The sequence below is a fragment of the Amblyomma mixtum genome, chromosome 8 (genome assembly GCF_055824585.1).
Source record: "Amblyomma mixtum isolate Tamu chromosome 8, ASM5582458v1, whole genome shotgun sequence".
NCBI classification, from domain to species: domain Eukaryota; kingdom Metazoa; phylum Arthropoda; class Arachnida; order Ixodida; family Ixodidae; genus Amblyomma; species Amblyomma mixtum.
The window spans coordinates 71,222,504-71,244,644 of NC_143019.1; the positions used below are offsets into that span (position 1 = coordinate 71,222,504).

At 49.7% G+C, this 22,141-nt stretch overlaps 2 protein-coding genes across 4 annotated transcripts in view; one reads left to right on the forward strand and one right to left on the reverse strand.

The window, feature by feature from the left end:
* Positions 1 to 22,141, forward strand: part of LOC149332913 (uncharacterized) — a 333,095-nt gene that overhangs the window by 144,782 nt on the left and 166,172 nt on the right. Inside the window, exon 2 of one of the 3 annotated variants that reach the window (XM_089558485.1) lies at positions 7,624 to 7,903. The exons of 1 other annotated variant lie outside the window; for it this stretch is intronic. The gene's annotated coding sequence lies outside the window, so the exon portion shown is untranslated. The remainder of the gene's footprint in view (positions 1 to 7,623; positions 7,904 to 22,141) is intronic. One more of the 3 variants, XM_089558487.1, reaches the window with a different exon arrangement.
* Positions 1 to 22,141, reverse strand: part of LOC149332920 (leukocyte elastase inhibitor-like) — a 32,822-nt gene that overhangs the window by 5,041 nt on the left and 5,640 nt on the right. The window contains exons 3-5 of the mRNA XM_089555771.1: positions 17,916 to 18,080; positions 16,970 to 17,131; positions 11,486 to 11,629 (exon numbers count right to left, since the gene is read on the reverse strand). Of these exons, the coding sequence (XP_089411897.1) occupies positions 11,486 to 11,629; positions 16,970 to 17,131; positions 17,916 to 18,080 (471 nt within the window). The remainder of the gene's footprint in view (positions 1 to 11,485; positions 11,630 to 16,969; positions 17,132 to 17,915; positions 18,081 to 22,141) is intronic.

The window sequence follows — 22,141 nt, forward strand, 5'->3', positions numbered from 1 at the left end:
CATGTACACTAATACGTCTTCAGTATGCTAAAGACTTCATTATCTATTATTCAGCCGTCAGGCAGAGTTATGACATCAGTTTTTTACCGTTTTATTTCGTCAGTGAAAGTTTTCTGAACCTCCTTTTTCATTTGTCAGGGTTACCCTTTTGCACTATCCTTTCACGTGACATCAGCATTCGCTGTGGAGTTGCCCGATCTCTTTCTCAACGTGGTGTCGACACTAGGCCCGCCTGACAGTTGAGCTAATGTTGGGAGGCTGCCCCGGCTGCCATAAAGTCATGAAAAAGCATTGAGGAAGGAAAACTCAGGTAAGGCCATACGAGAGGCCTTCGCTATCCGAGCTGCACACCAGAAAAAGTGCCGGAAGTCACGCGCATTCCGCTAGGACTACTGGGTGTATTTGGCCGCCGGCGCAACCAGAAGTAACGCTGGGCGCAGCTGCGTCGTCTGCTGCATTGTCTGCTGCGCATGCGCAAGCGCGCTGAGACGGCGGCCAGGGGGGGGGGGGGGGGGGGGTGCGGACGGACGCAGGAGGCAGCCGGCTTCAAAAAATATGACGTAACCGCCACTGCTGAGTTATTTCCTTCCTCCGCAAGAAAAAGCACCTCTACTACTGAAGACATATGTCGCCACACTTAGGCCAGATTCACGCTGCTCCCCACCGTTTCCAACACTCTCTTTCCACCATAAGAAGGCCGTCGTGCCAGCCCCATTTCGATTAAAAAGAATTACTTCGCCACCTATTGGTGATACGCCTCACTACTATTTGGAACAGCAAGCGGGAAAGAAAGCTCCAGGGCTTTGTGCTCATGCCGGCAGATGCCGCCACATTCACCACCCGCATCCCACGAGCCGATACGAGAGGCGTTCCCAGATGCGCCGGAATCTTGCAGAGCTCCGCTGCCGCCAGGTGGCAGCAGCAGTGCCGACCGCCTGCGGGGCTCGTCTGCGGCCGCCGGCGGCGATCATGGCTCGCTCATCGTGGCAGCACCGCTCGCGAATTAATCCTCGACAAACGTCTCTCTCTCTTCCTCCCTTTCCTCCTCGCAACTGCATCTCCTTCTCGGAGTCCTTCTTTTGGGCTTCCGGCGCTGCGTGCGAGTAAATAACCGTGTCAGTAACGGGCAGCCTTTGTGCTCGGCGGCGGCGTAGGTTAGGGTGAAAGGGTGGAGGGGGAGGGCGGCGGGGCTGAGAGGCGGGCGCGGTATATTGCGATTGATCGGTGCGGCCACCACTCGACGACTCGAAGCCGGGGAGCCCGCGGCTTCGCCGCAAGAAAGCGCCTCTCCCGTGACGACGCCGTGCCTCCGGCGTTGTGGTTGTGCCGCGAGGCTATTGTCTCTCTGATTTTGTTTGTTTGTGTTCACTCGAGTGCTTTGCAATCTTCACGTCTGCGCCTCTTTATCCCTGCCTCGCATTCTTTAGATTTATTCTCCAGTTTTTCTTTGAAAGAAAAAAAAGTCCCCGACGCTGGGAGCTTTTCGTCGGGAGCGTAGTATGGAGATCCCAGGTGATGGATAGAGGCCCGTAACGGGAACCCCCTAAGGCTCCCGCTGAGGGCGGGCAAAGCTGTGCGGACCCGAGGTTTCGACAATATCGGAGCGCGAAACAGTTGTTCGGTGTTCCTTTTTTCCCCCTCTTTTTCTGCGTTTTCTGTTTGTGTGTGTGAGTCAATTTCCCGAGCGCAGTTCTGCGGGAAGGAAGTATGTACTGCTTGCTCCTGCAATTCCTATCTCGCGGTCGTTGCATATATTTGTCGTGCCGGGCGAGTGGGGCCACGTTGTTGGTCCAACACGCGCACATTCGCCGCCTCCTATGCTCCATACCCCCCCTGACAAACACACGAACGAGCAAATGTGTTGTTTTGTTTTCTGTGAACTGCCGTGTAGGATGTTTTGTGTCAGGGAAAAAAGTAACAAAAGGTTCGGAGGGCACTTTGGCTCTCTATAGTGCTGCAAGGCGAAAGCCTTTCCTGGCGCACTGTGTGGCATTGACTGCGAGACTGTTTGTGCTCTACCAGTGCTTTATTTGACTACACATTACAACTACACACTGACTGCCGACTTTGACTGCTTCTTTAGCACGACTCTCTCTCTGCTTCGATGAGTTCGGTTGCATCCGTGGCTCTGTTCGCAGTAATGAGGTATGTTATGTGGTCACCCACAGATGCCTTACGCCCCCTGTCGGAGCGGACGACAACTATTTTTTATTAGTTGTCGTCTGCTCCAAAAGGGGCGTGTCACAACTATCGCCCACCAACCGGCTGCCTGGTGCAAGCCGTCGGGGCACAGGGGCCGCTTTACGCTCCCCTGTGGCCTAAAAGCGAACGTTGTGCAACAGTTATTTTTTTGAGGTCGGTCAGCCCGTGCGTGGTGCACGTGTGTCGGTGCGTCAGTACTCCAAAGGAACTCAGGGGTTGCGGGTGTAAAACAAATATTTAATCGCATGCAGGGAAACACAAAAACAGGTAAAAACAAACAGAAGGGTAGCCGAAAAACTATACAAAACGCGACAAGCAAGAGAGACAGACAATACAAAGAACACACAAATCCAATTACAGAGAACAAGAAGGCGTACAGGGCATGAAAAGAAGTAATATACAAAAAGTTAAATGGGAAAAAGAATAGAAAGTCCGACGGACAATTCACATACGGGGGCTGCGGCGATGCCTCTGGTTCGGGTGGTTGTGGATGCGACGATGGCTCGACGGCGGCGGGCCTTGTGCGATGGAACGCGTGCCTCGGCGCGGTAACTCGGCCCTCCACGCCCGCAAACACACCACCCAACCTCTTCAACTGCCTATTTCCTCCCGACTGTCCCAACCACTCTCTGCAACCTGGACGGGCCGGCAGATAGCATACTTCTCCATACTTCTTCAGATAGCATACCCTTTCCCTCATCATTGTGGCGCTTTTGTCAACGCGGTGACGACGGGGCAGAGGGGACGCATGAACCCGCTCAGCTCCCTCAGAGCGCCGCGCGGGAGAGCAGGAGGGAACGCAAAAGGTCAGTCTTCCGTGACAGGCGTCGTCGAGTCGGCTATGCCTGCATTCTCCACTTTTAAAAGAAAAAACAGCGCACCCGTACCACCGCTCTAGAACATACCACTCCTGGAATTCCAGTGTCGGCTTCGTTCGCCGATGGCTGATCCCCGAGAGAATTCCTGACCAGAAACATTCCACTGGTCTGTGACACAGCCCCCCACTAAAGAATATTATACCATAATATTTTGCTAGGCACAGACCAACGCCAAATCGCTATCAACAACGAGAACATGGAAAAAAGGTTTTAACCGTTCCGCGTCACAAACACACACAAAAAGCAATGAGCATTCAAAAGTGGCGTACATGTTACAACCTACAGCCATACAAGCGGCTATTCAATCATTTGACCACCGCACAGTCACGACAGTCTCTTCACACACGCAAGAGTATCTGCACTCGATCTCGCGGACGCTTGTCAGTTCACGCGCACCGCACTGCACTCACTGTCGACGTCCTCATGAAGTCCAATTCGGGCATCACATGACACGTGTCGCATCGTAACAGCATACGGCTGAGCTTACATTTATATTACGACACAACGTCATCACAGTGGACACAGTCAAGGGTATACAAAAGATCACTGCATGTAATCAAGACAGCGGACACACACACACAAAAAGAAGAAAACTGTCACTAGAAAAGTGTGACAGTAATCTAAACAACCCGCCTGGGCCAATTAGCCTACCGACTCATGTAGTCTGCCCTGATGTTATCACTCTCTGGAAGCCTTCGTGTGTGGCCTCTGGGAGTGGTCCGCTGGCAGGAGCCGCAGGACATGACAAAACGTTTCGCGTCGGCCTGCAGTCCCGGCCAGAAAAATTCACTCCGAACTTTGCGCACTGTTTTTCTGGGGCCCTGATGTTCTCCCATTACACCGCCGTGAGCGTGTTCGAGCACTGATGTCCGAAATTTCTTGGGAATGACCACTTGAATGTTTTCCCCTCCAAATTTAGACGTGAATTTGCGTTGGAGAACTCCTCCTTGGAGGAAAAACTGGTAGCTGTCTCCTTTTCTGCTGTGTACCACCCGATCCACTCGGTCAAAGCATGCCCGCAGCGTGGGGTCACGCTTCTGCTCTTGGCATAGGACTTCGCTGCTTACGTTTTCAGAGTTGACCGACACTCTCAGTCCTCGTAGTTTTCCATTCTCCCGGGCCTGCCCCCTCGTCAGCACGGCGTTTGCCCGGTCATCATCTCTGTCTGCGGAAGCTGCTTTCCCATTTTCCCCGGTGGCGTCCACCTCCGCAGCGCTACCACTCCCTCGTGGCTCTAACCCTTTTGAGGACGGCATCTTCGCAGCCATCGCTTCTAATTTCCAACTGGGATCTGGGTCGGCGGCATGTCTGGCTCCTTCAACGTTGCCTAATACGAGGTCGTAAAGGGGATCTTCCACGCACTTCGCACGGAGCCGTCCCTTGATGTATGGGGTGTCAACGTCGACCCAAGCCTCCGGAAGCATGAGAACCGACCGATCGAGGAGGTAAACGGGAGATTTGAATCCTGTGAGATCGGCATCTTCGACCAGGCTCCTCCTCACTATCACCGTGTTGCACCCGGTGTCTCTAAGCACGCGAACCCTTTGGTTGCCAACCAAACCGGTGACTACAGGAAGCTTCTCACTCATAGTTAAAGCCTTATCAGTCAGACCGACGCTAACAACGGGAACCTTTGTCCCATCTTTTAACTCGATGTATCCATCCTCGATACATAACGATGCCGATTCTCCAGCGGCGTCTTTTGGCTTCGTCGAGCTCTTCTGCCAACACTTCCAGCTAGTGTGGCCTGTTCGCCCGCACTTGAAACACTTCGGAGGTGGTCTGTTGCCCTCCATTCTGCCCACGCGGCAATTTTCGGGTCGGTGGCCGAGGCGTGAGCAAATGAAACATTTCTGGATTTTCAAATCATTCGGCTTCGCAGCCGACTTGCTCTCGTATTTCATTTCGCCCCTTTTATCAGAGCTGGCTCTAACTGACGGCTCTTTCTTTGGCGCTTCAAGTTTTGAAAAATTTTCCCATGCGTGAGCGTCCACGTACTGCTCCGCTCTTTCCACCAGTTCTTCGAGGGTAGGGTCCTTTTTCTCTTTAAGAAAGAGCTCCAGCGGTGTCGCACAGCTTGAAAGGAACTGGTCCTTCACCATCAGCTCAAACAAAGCCGTATACTCCTTCTTGGTGCTGGAAAGCTCTACCCACCGCTCGAGGAAGTTCCTCAGCCGAGTCACAAACTGGGAGCATGTTTCTCCATTCATGGGCGATGCCCCCTTAAACTTCTCTCGGAATCCTTCTTCCGTCAGCCGAAATCGCAGCATCAGAGCTTGCTTCAGCTTGTCGTAGCTCGTACAATCGGGCGCGGACATTCGGCTAAAAACGTTTAGAGCCTCGCCGCTCAAACACAGGCTCAAATAAGTGGCCCATTGATCCCGTGGCCAACCTTGGCTCTCTGCCACGCGCTCAAAACGTCTCAAATAGGCATCGAGGTCATCGCGCTGCTCATCGAAAACAGGCATAACTTTGTGCGGGTTCACTTTGTTCCCTTTAACCGCCCCTCTCTCTTCCGAGCCGGACCCGGAGTCCGTTTCAGAGACACTAGCGGGTTCCCGCCTCAACAACAACACCTCCTTTTCCTTTTCTAGCAAAGCCATTCTTATATTGGATTCTTCTCGTTGCCTCTCCAACTCCTCATCTCTCATACGTGCTTCGCGTTCGGTTTCCTCCTTGCGCCAAGTGCGTTCTGCATTTCTCTCCTCTCGGCGCCTAGCACGCTCCTGTTCAATCCACGAGAACAGTTCTTTCCCGTCGAAGCCGAAGCTTCTTCCCTGCTCGACCAATTTGTCAAACTCGACCTCTGCCATCGTGCTCAGGAAACAGTGGATATCTAACCACTAGCACGACCCTCTCCTTAGTCCCTTCGGAGCCTCAGCCCCGACACGCGGCTGACCGGTCCTGTCGCGCGGACGCCAATTATTGTCACAACTATCGCCCACCAACCGGCTGCCTGGTGCAAGCCGTCGGGGCACAGGGGCCGCTTTACGCTCCCCTGTGGCCTAAAAGCGAACGTTGTGCAACAGTTATTTTTTTGAGGTCGGTCAGCCCGTGCGTGGTGCACGTGTGTCGGTGCGTCAGTACTCCAAAGGAACTCAGGGGTTGCGGGTGTAAAACAAATATTTAATCGCATGCAGGGAAACACAAAAACAGGTAAAAACAAACAGAAGGGTAGCCGAAAAACTATACAAAACGCGACAAGCAAGAGAGACAGACAATACAAAGAACACACAAATCCAATTACAGAGAACAAGAAGGCGTACAGGGCATGAAAAGAAGTAATATACAAAAAGTTAAATGGGAAAAAGAATAGAAAGTCCGACGGACAATTCACATACGGGGGCTGCGGCGATGCCTCTGGTTCGGGTGGTTGTGGATGCGACGATGGCTCGACGGCGGCGGGCCTTGTGCGATGGAACGCGTGCCTCGGCGCGGTAACTCGGCCCTCCACGCCCGCAAACACACCACCCAACCTCTTCAACTGCCTATTTCCTCCCGACTGTCCCAACCACTCTCTGCAACCTGGACGGGCCGGCAGATAGCATACTTCTCCATACTTCTTCAGATAGCATACCCTTTCCCTCATCATTGTGGCGCTTTTGTCAACGCGGTGACGACGGGGCAGAGGGGACGCATGAACCCGCTCAGCTCCCTCAGAGCGCCGCGCGGGAGAGCAGGAGGGAACGCAAAAGGTCAGTCTTCCGTGACAGGCGTCGTCGAGTCGGCTATGCCTGCATTCTCCACTTTTAAAAGAAAAAACAGCGCACCCGTACCACCGCTCTAGAACATACCACTCCTGGAATTCCAGTGTCGGCTTCGTTCGCCGATGGCTGATCCCCGAGAGAATTCCTGACCAGAAACATTCCACTGGTCTGTGACAGGGCGTAATGCATCCGTGGGTGACCTCATTACTTCGAATCCGCGCACTTGGCGTCATAACCATTTAGACCAACCGAAAAGCGTGACACCTCTGCTGACAGCCTTGTGCTGCTGACAACCTTCTGTCGACAAGCTTCTGTCGACAACGATGAGGCATTACAGGCTTTCGCCTTAAAAACAGGAAGGGCACAGCAGAGCAAGGTTGCCCTTATGCGCAGGCGTCCGAATCTCTGTGGCGCGAAAGCGCAAGTTAAAAAAAATCGTGAACACAATCGATACAGATAATCACTGAAGGTCCTTTCTAGTTTTGCTGGCCTCAGTTCTTTGGAACAGCATCGCGCATGAAAAGCTGCCCGCACCTATTTCTTCATATTTATTCGTTTCAGGCAGGTCTGATCTTTACGCACCTCTGTCCGAACGGATAATCGTTTCGGGCGGAACAAAACGCCCATACGTCTCGTCCCTGGCTTTACTATCTGTGAGCCGCATTCGCCCCGTTTAACGAGCGAAGCTACGTCGGCCGTTAAAACCTTTTTCCGCGAGAAGACGGCGGCGACTGCAGCTAGCTGTGCGTGCGTATAGTTCGTAGTGGTTGCACAGCGGAGGGAGGCGGTTAACTACCGCCGCTAATTTATGCCCCTCGCCTGTTGTCTCATTACAGGCGGAGTGTCCGGGCCCCCGATCGCACGCAAGCCATCCGTCGATTCCGCTCCCTCCCTCCACCCACTCCTGTTTGGACCCCCCCATCGCCATCGGGCTCTGGACGGGAGGGGAGGGGGTGCGGGCATCGGAGGAGACTGGAGGAGCAGCTGTCTCGTGCGCCGGGAAATCAAAGCGGGCGTCTGCCGCTTCGGACCCGTGTTCTCTTTTCCCCTTCATCTGCGGCTGGTGTGTGTGTGTAGCGAGGCACTGACCCGTCGCGCTTCGCACACTCTGGGTGAGTACACGTGTCTCGGCGCTGTCTGTGCCATCCTTCTTTCCCTCGTGTAGCAACTTCCGGTCGCGCAGCGGCGCCTAGCTGCCCAGTGTCGCCTACCACCGTCGGCAGTGGCAGAGGTAGCGCGCTACACACAGCTGGAGGAAGAGACCACCTGTCCGAAACATCGCTGTTCTTTAGGGGCGCCGGCTATTTTTGATCCTTTTTGTTTACTTTTGTGGACGCTGCATTTTAATTTACGCTCTCTATATGCTGCGGATGCCGTTTTACAGGGACTCACGCGTAGGGAGTTCTGTGCGGGCTAAAAGCGTGGGTGGATTGCGTCGTAACCGAAAAGATTCAGGGGGGGCACTTTGTTGAACTAAAGTGCGGTGTTGCTGCTTGTGTCACTGATGTAAGGTTAAGATGGTAATTAAGTACACAATTGCTTGTGAATCTTAAATGCTGGGGACACTGGAGGGCGTTTGGGAGGCATCCGCCTGATTCGACGCCTTTCTGCAAACACTCTCGAGCGTCCTACATAGGCGTTGGCAGTGCTGCGGAACGGAAGGATGGTGGTTCAGATTCCATCGTGCACAAAGATTTTTTTTTTCCGGTATGGCTAGAAAAAGCGTGACACCTCTGCTAACAACCTTCGGTCGACAACGATGAGGTTTCGCCTTAATATTGCCGCGTCAACGTACTGGCCAAAGACAAGTCGCTCTCAACATTGCGCCCCGTTTGGTCACGTGATTCAGGAAGGCTTAGCAGTTGTTCGCCTTGGATTGGCAAAGGGGATAGATAAGGAGGGCTAGAACTCTCTGTGTCCCTCATAGCCTGAGTCTCAAGTCCCCCATCTGTGAGGAGGACAAATGATAAGCCATCTAGTCCTCCACTGTACGGGCCTCGAGTCGACACCAGCAGAGGGTACCACGATCAATCAGGCGCTTGGTCTCTGCCGTCCTGAACTGAATGAAGACGGAGACAACGCAACCGATATGGACAAATCGCTGCGGCTAATAGGCGGCTGACACAGTGGTGAAAGTGGTGCGTAGACGCTAGTAGACTAACAGTGTGCTAGATGCCAATGTACTCATAAATTTAGAACTAAGTCACGCGTTCATAGTGTGTGTGAGTGTTCCTCCTCTGTTGCTGGCTGCTCAATTCAGTTGCAAACCGAAGAGCTGCAGTTGCGTTCAGTAGCCAAGAGCCTCCAAATAAATGATTGGGATGTCGGACGGCACTTTTGCTACATAAAGACATACGCTGTGTTGTGCTCTGGACCGCCTGGATCCCCGCCGTTTAACAGAAGATGAGATCCTCGGATCGTTGCCACAGCACTCGACTGTCCTCAAGGCCTACTACGCCATTCGTGAGAGCGACTGGTTTGAGTGACAACCTGTGACTGTGCTCCTCGACCCTTCTCTCTTTCCCTCTTCGATCCCCTCATCCCTCTTCCCCAGTGCAGGGTAGCCAACCCGAAACATCCCTGCCATCGTTCTTTCTCTATTTCTCTCTCTCTATCTTGGGTTTTATTATCGGTGTGTGCTCCCTCTTTATTGCGTTTTTTTTTATTTTTTCTCCAGAAGGTCTTGACATTGTACGCTGCCCGCCCGATACAAAGGGTGTAGCCATAAAATCCAATCCAATCCGATCCCGGCCGCGGCGGTCGAATTTCTTTGGAGGAGAAATTCTAGAGGCCCGTGTACTGTGCGATGTCAGTGCACGTTAAAGAACCCCAGGTGGTCGAAATTTCCGGAGCCCTCCACTACGGCGTCTCTCATAGCCTTAGTAGCTTTGGGACGTTAAACCCCATAAACCAACCAACCAACCAATCCAATCCAACAAGCACGGGCTAGTTTGCGCCACTGCGCAAGGAAGGCGCCACGAATCTCTACTTCCACGAAATAGGAGCATGTTTCGTGTCGTTCTGTAGTAGGATATCACTTAAAAAAAAAAAAGAACTAAAAACGGCAGTTGCTAACACTGGGCCGCGGTCCGCGGCGTCTTGTATTACTCCGCTGGCCAATCTCAACAGTAAACGAAATCGAATTTTTAATGTTTCACTGTATTAAACAAACCAGGTACCAAAATCCTAGAGCTTATAATTTTTTTTTCTTGTGAGTGGCTGCTTGTTAGATAACAAGAAAAGTTTTAACGACGAACTACTATTTTTTTTTTTGTTGCGGAAGAATTCTCTGCGGCTGTCCCGAATGGGGGCGGAGCTTCACTGCAGACTTAAAGGTGCACTGAAGAGGAATCTGAACTCGTCTTTTTGCCGCGGTAACTCGATCCACACGTTCCGAGCATTCTTGGAAACTTCGACTTATTGCCCTGTGTGGCCGATTTCCATAATTAAATCTAATTAACGTCCGGCTCCCGCCTTTTTTTTTAATTCTCCCTCGTACGGTGGGCGGAGTCGACCAACGCGTGGAGTGCCTTTCAGCCAGTCCCGCGGCGGCTTGCCGCTCTGCCATTGGCGGAGTAATACGTATAGTAGTCCGTAGAAGCAAATAGTCCGCGCGTATTTTTATTTCTGCGGGCTTATTTTGCGGCTATATTATCTGCGAATGAAACTATTTATTCACGGAACCCTGAAAAACAAAAATGAAGCGAAAGCAATTGCCTCCACGGAGCTGGCTGCAAGGCACTCCACGCGTTGGTCGACTCCGCCCACCGTACGAGGGAGAATTAAAAAAAAAAGGCGGGAGCCGGACGTTAATTCGATTTAATTAGGGAAATCGGGCAGGCAGGCCCTGAAGTATTCTACGGCATATCGGAACGACGCAAACATAGCTGGTTGAAGTAAGCGCGGGCTTCTGCGTGTATCGTCCTCCTCGGTGCTTCAAAAAAAAAAATTATGGAGGGCACTTAAGACTGCGCATGTGTTTTGAAGGAGAAAGCATTGTTTTTCAGTTTTATTTTCTTTTTATTTATGTTAATTTTTGCTCTTCCTTCCTAATGACGCACCTACTGATTAGCATACAGTCGTAAGGCAACGCGGGCACTAGATTCAACTTTATTCGTCATGAAGCAACGTGGTTTTGTGGTTTACAGGTATCGTGCTCGCCTCGCAATCTGAAAGTTCTAGACCTATTTCCCCGAACCTCTGAGAGAAGGATTTTGTAGCGAAAGCTACATTGGCCACGAACTTGCGATTTCGCTGTGGCGGTGCTCCGAGGAGGCACAGAGACCGACCTTGAGCCGTTGCCTAGCAACCGCCGCAGCTGGCGGAAGCCGCGCGCTCGCCGCGCCATCCGGCATGACGTCACGCCGGGCTCCTCGCCGCGGAGCCGGCACCGTTGTTTGGTATGACGTCACACCGCTTGCCTCGTCGTTGCGCTCGCCTCCGGAGGCTCGCTTCTCCAGTCGAAATGCGACGTCGCTACCGAAACGTCATTAGACGAAACTGCTTTCGCTAAGTATATCCTGGCCTAGCTGAGCTAAGCCACTGCCATTATTATTTTGCTTCGATGCCACGGTGACGTCATCAGGCATTTTTGCGGACCAGTACTGCTGCCGGTCAACGCCGACTCCGGGTTTCGTTGCCGAATGACCCGTTATAATGCTTTCGCATCAAGATTGGCAGCCGGGCCGTTTTTCGTACCGATATCCTCTCCCCGGTGTCCTGCAGCTTGTCGAGCAGCCTCTCGTACAGCTCGAGGGAGAAGTGCTTGTGCAGGCGACGCAGGCTGGGCGCGTTGTCCGCCAGGAAGAGGAGCAGGCTCAGCTGGCCGGAGCCCAGAGGTACCTGCGTGGGAGGAGGCACGCCGCGCAGTGCTGTCCATTCAATGATGCTGCTCACACACTCTGGACATGCGCACTTTTTTCAGCCGGAACTGTTGTTATTATTATTATTATTATTATTATTATTATTATTATTATTGGCTTTTTATTAATAAATAACATTGTACCCCGCTGATAAAGTTGTATGATGCAATAAACTTATACAGTTTGTCGTACAATTATCACACAATTCATACAGTCATCATAGAGATGTCATAGAATGTCATACAAATTGTATGATATTTCTATGACGAAGCCTCTATGAGGTTATTGCGTCATACTATTTTCAGCACGGCAAGGAAAATTATATTGCTAGCCGCGGCATGTGCCATCGAAACCTGGAGCACCTGAGCTGCGGCTAGCGGGAATAAAGGGACAGGAAGAGGGAAAGAAAAAAAACAAAAGAAAGATGAAAAAACGAGAGCACAAGTAGCAATTTCATTGAAAAAAAGAGAGACAAAACTCAAATAACTGCAGTGATCAACTACCAGTTTCAAACAGCAATACGAAAGCCTTTGTCTAGCCCTTTTAAGGAAAATAAAACATAACAAATATGAGCGTGCCATGTAGAAGAGCTTTCCAAAAAATAATTTTCCTCATTAGAAAAAAACACAGGATAGAGTGACAAGTTTCCAGCTTCTCCAGGGCACTCGGGAGACTGTTTAATGTGGTATTTGAAAATTCAAACCCTGCGTTCCGTAGTTGGTGCGTATTTGTGGTAACGAAATTGTTTCATGCCTCAAGTTGTATGACGTTTATTTTGTTACGAAAGTTTAGCTAAAATATTCATTGGCGGTCTGTCTGAGACGAAATGTCTTAAGCGATAATTTATGTTAGAATAGGTAGTCTATAGCAAGTATTCTGAGCATATTAAAAAGCGGCGTAGTGTGCGCAAGGAAGTCGAGGTTACAAATGGATCTGACAGCCCCCCTTTTTTTTTCAGCCTAAAAAGTTATTCGAGGTTTGTTTTGGCGCTGGTGCCCCTTAAACCAAAAGTAAATAATGCAGACGTGAGTGTATTAGACAGTAACATAGTTGCTTTTTCAGGCTCAATGGAATGAAGCGCTTGGACAGGTTTATCATTCTTATCGCTTTGCGAATATCTGCTCAAAGGGACTTACCGTGGACCGACCTATAAAGGTTGTCATTAAAGCGCACGCCCGAAAATTTGATGAAGGTAGTGTTTTTTGAGTAACATTGTCCCCGAATTTCAAATCGTAGTTACCCGTCAGCTCCTTTCGCTTGGGTCTAAAAATGACACACTTTGTTTTATCACCGTTTAATTGCATTTTTTTTTTGCGTTTAACCACCTTTTGAGGTGGTCCATCCAGCTATTGGCTGCGTCAAAGATATATTTCATGTTTTGCCCAGAGAAGAAAGCGTTCGTGTCGTCCGCATATAACGCAATGTATGGTGTATTTGGGACGTTCACTATGTCATTCATGTAAAGAAGCAATAACGTTGGACCCAGGATTGACCCCTGAGGAACTCCACAGTTAATGACGAGACGCTCAGAGCGAGATTCACGTAGGGAAACGAACTGCTTTCGAGAGTTGAGGTAGTTTTTAATTGACACGTATGCAACGCCTCTAATACTATACCAGGGTAATTTAATGACCAAGATGTCGTGATTAATGGAATCAAAAGCCTTTTTGAAGTTCAAAAATACTTCGACAGTGAAAAGCTGCTTTTCGAAATTCTTAATTAGTGGTGTTTATTAGCTTGCAAAAGTGCCCGCTCTGAAGGTTTTAGTTTTTGAAAACCAAACTGCTCCGGAACAATTGCCTTGCTGTTCGGCAGGTGTCCAACTAATCTGTTACATTATCATATATTTCACTACATTATACACATCATAAATTACATTACAAATTACAACGTGGGTGGCGCTGGTGAACACTCTCAAGGTTAGGTTATTTGTAAACATAAATACCCCCGAAAGCAGGTTTGACAGCCGTCGCCGTAGCTCAGCGGTAGAGCACCGGACGCGTAATTCGGAGGTCGTGGGTTCGGATCCCACCGGCGGCATGTGGTTGTTTTTTCTTCTGCTTTTCTAATCAATTAGCTTTAAGCGATAACATATTTAGTAATATTATAAATTGATGAACAGCACAAAATAAAATAAATAAATTAAAAATCCCCTGTGTCCCTTGGCTTCTGTGGCTGTTGGCTTCTCTCATATTTATAACGAGCCCCTCATTCCCCTTTCCTTGTCTGCTTAATTGCTTAAGCCTCGGTTCTGGCAGCCTTGATGCCTTAGGAAGCATAAGAGGGTTCTCACACAGCTTCCACCCTTGCCGTTCGATGACGTTCTACGTCACATCAGCGGTAACTCAGGCGTCCGCCGCTTAAGAACGTGGGTGGCGCTGGTGAACACTCCCAAGGTTAGGTTATTTGTAAACATAAATACCCCCGAAAGCAGGTTTGACAGCCGTCGCCGTAGCTCAGCGGTAGAGCACCGGACGCGTAATTCGAAGGTCGTGGGTTCGGATCCCACCGGCGGCATGTGGTTTTTCTTCTGCTTTTCTAATCAATTACCTTTAAGCGATAACATATTCAGTAATATTATAAATTGATCAACACCACAAAATAAAATAAATTAATTAAAAAGCCCCTGTGTCCCTTGGCTTCTGTGGCTGTTGGCTTCTCTCATATTTATAACGAGCCCCTCATTCCCCTTCCCTTGTCTGCTTAATTGTCACATCACATCAGTAATACATTAAGAAGCAAAAAAAAAAGGGAAACAACCGTAGATATTTTGCCGCAGTTGCTTTCAGTTTAAAGGAAAAGCGGCAATAAAAAGAGCAGCTGTACGCGTCCAACTTTAGCCATGTCTGTTATTAGCGCCCCAGCATTTTTCATTATAAGTACAGCTTTCAGACGAGTGAGAAAAGTAATTATAAACGCTAATCTGTTTCGATGACACACACACACGCGAGGCCTTGCGTGAGCTGTCGGGGAGAGGATTGTTTAAGCTCATGCCATCGCAATTATCTTTTTTTTTTCGTTTTCTCTCAAAGCCGAGTTCCTCTACGGGAAAAGCAGATTTCGAAATCTGTTCTAACTACACCGCTTACGCCATAGCCCTCAGTGATCCGCGTTGATTGAAGTGCAAAGAAAAAAAAAAAGAGCTGGAAATCGTGTAATGCACTGAGGTAATACTTGAACAAACTTGAACCTATTAGGTTACGCAATCTCTTTCGAAATACCTCGGAGTGAAGAGGTTGGGTCGGGCAGACGTCGATAAAGTACGGATCGCAGTCCTACTTCTTTTTTTTTATTTTTTTTTTGCAGGTTCACTTATACAGGGTGTTTCACGTATTTTAAGCCTGTTTTAAATAAAAGATCGCGGCGCAGTTCGCCAGATTAAGCTGAGGCCGCATTGTTTCCTGTCGCCTGCTCAAGTTGAGTTTTATTTTCATGCATGCGTCGAATTTCGTTGAATTAACTGATTAACTTTTCAAGCGATAGTTACGTCGAAAGTTATAAAAGACCCACAGAAATGAAATCAAGAACGCCTTCTCTCGTGTTCGCATTTAATTAAGCGCTTACTATCAAAATACGGTCTCTGACCCCTCAGAAGGAAGTTTCAGCGAATAGGATTTTCGGGCAAATGTGATTAAAGAAACCGAATAGGTTTCGAAACGGCTAAAAGAGCTCTTGATGTGGACATCAACCGCGTGTCTAGTCCTCTGGCGAAAATTTGAGCGAGAATTTTTAGGAATAATTTTTTGTAAATTATTCGGTGAGTCTGCCACCTGATTAGAGAACTTTCGCTCATCATTCGACTATGTTAAGTTTCCGTGTCCAGCATTCTTGTAGAAAATTTTATATATTGCAATGTTGTTATCTGCTGTTGTGGGAATATTGAAGGCAATGGTCCATGCTTCCGATGCTTAGCAAAATGTTTCTCTTAAAGCTTTTCTAACGCTCGTATCGAGCAGTTAAGACTGACAGAAAATCTGGGGACCGTTTTTGACGATAGCGAAAATGTTAATAGCAAAAAATGTGAGGCCGCTGACGGGAGATCAGCGGATATATTGATTGTTATAGTTAAATCTTACAATACATAGAAAAAACTTTGTTCATAACCTCTTTCCCCTTGAAGGACGCTTCTATCCAGAATTGTTAGGTATGTCAGCAACGCGCGAGTTGAAGTAGTTCCCCTAAAGCATCTTCTAAACCCTTTTCTTTTTAGAGGGAAAGCTGTAATCTTCGCACTACTCCCAAGGTCAAGATTGGTGCGCGTTTGACCTTGAACGGGCGGAGCGGAGGTGTGGCAAGTGACCACGTGGCTCGCTGCGGAGAGGCGTCGCAGCTGCGCTCGCTCGGAGCTTCGCCGCTGCTGTGTCACGTGACTGGCGGGGTTGTGGCCACTCCTTCACTGGCGCTCGGTCGCTCAGTCTCGGTAGGGTCCCTAGAAATACTTGTATTTCTACTTGCTTGTATTCTACTTACTTGTATTTCTAGGGACCCTAGTCTCGCCATAGATGAGGTGCGCGCCGGAGCGACTCCGGCGCTAAATCTTGCGCAACCATGCTTAACAGAGCTTTCGTTCGTATCGCTAGGTTTAACAAGCGCTAAACCTCCGCTAGTGTTTCTTTTCCATTAAATTCGAATAGTGGTTGCAGTTATACTCGCCCCGTTAAAAGTTGATGTTTCCTTTAAGCTTGGAAAAAAAGACTTGTTGCGTGGATACAAAAAATGGCTGGGGTTCAACGTGGCTTGAACCTAGTTATACGAGCGAAAGCTCTGTTTAGCATGGTCTCCACTGTCTCAAATGAAATCTCAAGGTCAACATCAGGTACCCAATGGTCATATGATCACGTGATCGTCTTCCATAGCTTAGGCCATACCACCAGGCAGGTAAGTTCGGTTTGACCTTGTGAGTCGTTGAAGGTCATTGTCGATGTGATGCCCACTGTCTCAAATCAGAAGTCAAGGTTAGGTACCCAATGGTCATATTCATATGATCAAGCGGTCATTCTGCATAGCTTGGGCCATACTACCGCGCAGTTCGGTTTGACCTTGTGAGGCACTGAAGGTCATTGTCGATGTGATGCCCACTGTCTCAAATTAAATCTCAAGGTCAAAGGTCAAGGTCGGTACGCAATGGTCATAGTCATATGATCACGGGGTCATACTACCATAGCTGGGGCCACACCACCGCGCAGTTCAGTTCTGTTTGACCTTGTGAGGCATTGAAGGTCATTGTCCCATCCACATCTAAATCGGAAGTTGTACCCTGAGGAGTAGAGCTTTCTCTTGAAAATGAATCCTTTTAGTCCAGCACGTGGTATGTGCATACCTCTACGGCGAGCAGCTTGTTCTCCGGGTCCCTGCAGTGCCGGTAGACGCCGGATATTCGCACCAGCTCGGGCCCCCGGTCGTTTCCGCCGCCCATGCTGAGCGCCGCGCTGCGGCCGCTGCTCACCGTGTACGGGTGCTTCTCGGTCGCCGCCGCCGTCGCCTACGCGACGAGATTAGGCGCACATGAGCGCCCACTGATTGTGTACCACGCCACGTTTATCCGGTCCCAGCATTATAGGTCCCGGTTTCAGCAAACACGACAACAGTGATAGTGCCGCGAGGTAGGTCTTCCGTGGTAGCCTCTTCCAATTGGGCTAGAAATGGATTTAATACTACTACTACTACTACTACTACTACTACTACTACTACTAATAATAATAATAATAATAATAATAATAATAATAATAATAATAATAATAATAATGATTTTTACTTACTTTCGGAGGCTCGTCGTATCGCGTAGGCAACGGTATCGTCACCTTTTCTTTGAAGGGCAAGCGATGCGCCAGACTTTGCCTGTTTTTCAAACAGGCCGTATTTTGCCATATAGGCCCACGGTCTTGTCATTTCTGTTCCGATAAACGGTTGGGGGAAGAGGGGATTTATTGCGCATGTTGGCGAGCACGCGCCTTGCTCTTCTTTCCTTTGCGGGTACGTTGTCGCTCAGTGAACTGTCTGCTTTCAAGTATCGATGTTCCTATTGTAGGAGCGTGTCGAAATAGGGCTGAAGAGCATGCCAAAGTAGGGACGAAGCAAAAGCATGCAGAGGCGATTAGGGGCATGCTGCAGTAGGGGCGTATAGGGGCATATGCCAAAGTAAGGACGATTAAGGGCTTGCCTCAGTAGGGGTTGTATATGGGCGAAGCAGGGTCATGTTGGGGCAGGGCGATGCTGTAGCATGTGGAAATGGGGGCGAAGTATAGGGGCATGCGCACTATACTCACGGGGAAGGAGGCCCCCTCCCAGGCCGCCTTGACGTAGAGCGAGTGGTAGAAGACGACGCGCGAGTCGTGGTCCGTCACGCCGCTCACCAGCAGCTGCGGGATGGCGCCGCCCGTGTCCTTCTCCACCGTCGAGTTGACGTGCTCGCGGACGCTGTCCGGCTCGTCCTGCGCCGCCCGTACACTGGGTGGTCAACCTCCTCGAAACTGCTTTTTAATGCTGTTCAAACATTTGGTTTATTTGTGTATACAGGCTATCATCAGCATCAGCCCGGTTGCACCAAGGGCACATCCCTCCAATTAACCCTGTCCTGTGGAGGTTGCGGCCTGCTCACCCCCTCCAGACTTCCTGATATCATCCGTACATCTTACTCTCTGCCGCCCTCTGCCACGCTTGCCTTCTCTTTGGATCCAGTCCGTTACGCTGGGGAACATGACGTTATCCTTCCTCCGCATCAGATGGATCTGACCAGTTTCTTCTTCTAGATTTCAGCTAGGGTATCAGTTAGTCGTGTCTGTTCCCTAGCCAAGCTCCTCTCTTTCTGTCAACGTTAGGTAATATACACCTATGAATTTCCTTTTCACTTAACTTACCCAGCCGGAAAAAGGAAAGAATCTTGCCCAGAATACGACAAAATGTCGTTGTTCAGTCGTGTGGATGGATATTTTTATACTAGTGTGGTATTTTTCTCTAGTGGCTTTGAAGGGACAGCACAATATTACTGAAAATTATACTGTTACTACAAAAAATATCTGTTGTTTTTACAAGTTTATGGTTAAAAATGTTGCAAAAAATCTGGTGTTTTTTGACAGGCTAGCGTCATCCCTCCCCGAGTGTAGCTGGTTTGGTTTCAATCGGTTCGAACGCTGGTCGTTGGGGGCTCTGTCCTGAGAATAGGGGAGAAGCGCTGGAATTTCAGACAAATTCGAAACAATCGCACGCGTCATTAGCGTAACCACCAACCCGCTGCAGAGTAGATGCCTTTCTCTCCGCTCTCTCAACCCTATTTCGTCAACTTCCATCTGTGGCGCGGCAGACGTGCCCACGAACCAGGAAAGGAAAACGATGAGCCTACCAGGCTAAACGCATGCATCCGCACGTCTACTCGCTTAAAACCCTGCCACTTTTTCGCTCTTGCTTTGTGGATGTTTCTTTTTTTTATGACTGTGTCCCTACGAGGGGCGCTTGTCGGCGGACAAGTTCGAACCACAAAGCGCTCTGTTCGGGGCCTCTTATTCGCGTCTCCTATGTTTCCGGCCGCGCGGTCGCTATCTGATCCTCTTCCTCTCCGCACTGGGAGAGCGCAGTTGTGCGTCGAGGCACCGGGAAGTTTGCCGGCTTCCCGTGGGAAGAGCGGACATGTTTCTCTGGCGAAAGCTCAAACCGACAGCGGGCACCGCGCCACCTCGGAATTCTGTTTCGTTTCGCGAAAAAGCTGCTCGTCGGCACGCGGCTCCCACTGAACCGTTGGTGTCCTCATGTGTGTAGAGTGACGGGGGTTACCAACGAGTTGACGCCGTTATAAACATCGGTTTTTTAGTTATCGCAGCTTCATAGCGTGTAAGTATACGTAAAATATATGGATGACTTGCATGTGACCTCACGGGCGCCGTGATGCTCGCCTATGTATAGGTTTTTCCGGGGAACATTGACGTCAGAGTAGGTGGCGATAAGGCGATAAGCAGTATGGACTGATGCATACTAAATGCATTAGTACATACTGGGCGCATTGTAACACGTTCAAGATTTCATTTTTTCCGAAGGCAGTCGAAACATGGAATGCCTTACCGAGCGATATTGTTCACACTGATAATGCTGATGTCTTTTGCCAAAAAAGTTGAACTTTTTTTCGCCCAAGAAAATGAGGGTACTTGACGGTGATTGTTACCGCCTGTTCCACCGTGTTTTTATTTTTATTTGTTTGTGTTTTCGATTCTTATTGTGCTATTTGTATGTACGTGTGACTTGACCCACTCCTGTATGAGCATGAAAAAGGCTCACAGTACTACTAAATAGAAATAAAATAAACTATCGCTGTCGTGTTCCACCAAGATGGTCGGCTGCATGACGTCACTTCAAGTCACCTCGTTTGCAGCAGAAGTCTCTCAGACGAAGACAAAGTAATTAAAGTAAGTCAATAATTTATTCCGCAACAAAAAGGAAATGTTCCGAGGAAGGCAGGTAAAAAGCTGCCAGAACAGCCTGAGAAGTCCTGACCTCCCTGCATACAGAGCAGCACAGTAGCGTGCAGCGAAGGCGATACACGTAATTATACTAGCTTTGGCTCGTATTGCGAGAAAAACAGAAGCAAAAAAGGCAGGGAGGAAAAATAGTACTGAGAACCTTACTATACAAACATGTGACGCAATTTCTTTGATGAAATTGAACCTATGTCAGTATCTGTTTGCATAAAAAGGTGATTTGAAGGGTCGGCAATGAATTTTTTTTTCTTGTAGTTTGTTCCGTACAAACAAAGGATTCCGTGCAGTTGCTATCGTCTGACCGGGAGTACATAGCAATAAGTGCTGTGCAGCCCAGTAGTAGATGGGCAGTAGCCGGCGTTACGGGCAGAGATCGCCGTTTGCCGTGCCGTATGCGTTTCAGGGAAACGTTCGCTCTCTTTCTTTTGTTTTGTTTTCAGCCTTGTCGCGTTTAACCGCCTTCCAGTGTTCGTATACGCGGATGAAGCAAAAGCAAGGCAGTTTGCTTGCCTGCTCGGTGGACTGATTGATCGTTTCATCGATTGATTGATTGATTGATTGATTGATCGATCTATCGACCTCTCAAAAGTAAATAAATACTAAAAGCGCGAAAATCGTTCGCACACGTCTCAACGTGACCTTGAAGTCACCTTGTGGTACCTTGATCCTTTCGCTGCACTATATAAAGACATCGTGCCCGTGCGCACATATATATTATTAAGATCGACGTCAGCGGGTCTCGTTTGGAGCCAGCCAGCACACCTGTTTCTACTGTGTATGGCTGCGAGCAGAGTGTGATTACCTTCGGGCTGCCGCCAAGGACCGCACGCACTGAGAGGACCCAGGTGACAGCTGGCTTCAATTACGGAGTTTGCACGGTTGGAGTGCAGGACCAAAACCAGACCCCCTTCACAAGTGCCTGCACGTGTAGAACGCCGCCGTCGCCTCGGGGAGACGAACGTTATCTTCCCCATTTGCCGTGACCGTGCCAGGGAACAAAGGGTCTCGTCTCCGGTTGCTCTTTGGTGTGCCAAGCACCGCGACAAGCTGGGGGGCCTCATTTCCGACCCAAGCACGAGGAACCACTTTCGGCGTTTTCGTGACCTTGCGTCCGGCCTCGAGCGGCGGGTGTCTTTGATTATCAGCAGATGTCGATGACCCGCAGAAACCTTCGACTGGCCGGAGGCCATCACCTACCAGTCAACGCTACCTCGACGACAACCTTCTCTCCCTCAGACTCAACATGTGACGTGGGCGTGGCCCTAAGTGCAGTGGTGTGTTTGTGCGCACAAGTTTGTGTTGTTTGTGATCTGGGCCCCTCCCACCCCGGCGTGGGCGTCCTCAACCTAGGGACTTTGGGGAACGAGAAGGCTATAAATGTCGAGAACGAATGCGGCAGATCAGCTCTCTTCAAGCCTCTCACTTGAGCTCTCTTGAGCCTCCCTTCAGTTTCTAACCATGTTGTAAAAAGATGTAAATAAACCCTCTTGTAATCTTCCTCCCATCACCTTAACTCTTCGACTTGAGGGCACTCATGTCCTGGTGGTGGTGGGAACGGGTGTCGAAGCTTGACCACGGTTCCGTCAAGCGAGCAGCAGCAGCAGCGAGCTAGCAACGACCCCGAACCGACCCATCAGCCCCAACAACTGGTGGCAGCGGTGGGATAGAAGCCCCAACTCCCCCCAGCGTCAACAACTGGTGGCAGCGGTGGGATAGAAGCCCCAACTCCCCCCAGCGTCAACAACTGGTGGCAGCGGTGGGATGAACCTGGTGACATGGTGCTGCTTCTGCGGGTGAGTGTTTGGTTTTTGCTTTGGATCCTCCAGGCTTCAAATTCTGGGTTAACAATTTGAACTGCTGGTTGATCGGGTGTTTGTATGTCTGTAGCACAGAGGTAGTTGCACAGAATCACCATGAGCGAGCAAAACCAATATTTAAAAGCAGCGACCGTGGACCTGACGAGGTTGTCGAGGACAGAACTGTTGTTCTTATGCGATGAGTTAAGTGTGGATGTGGAGGAAAGAGCG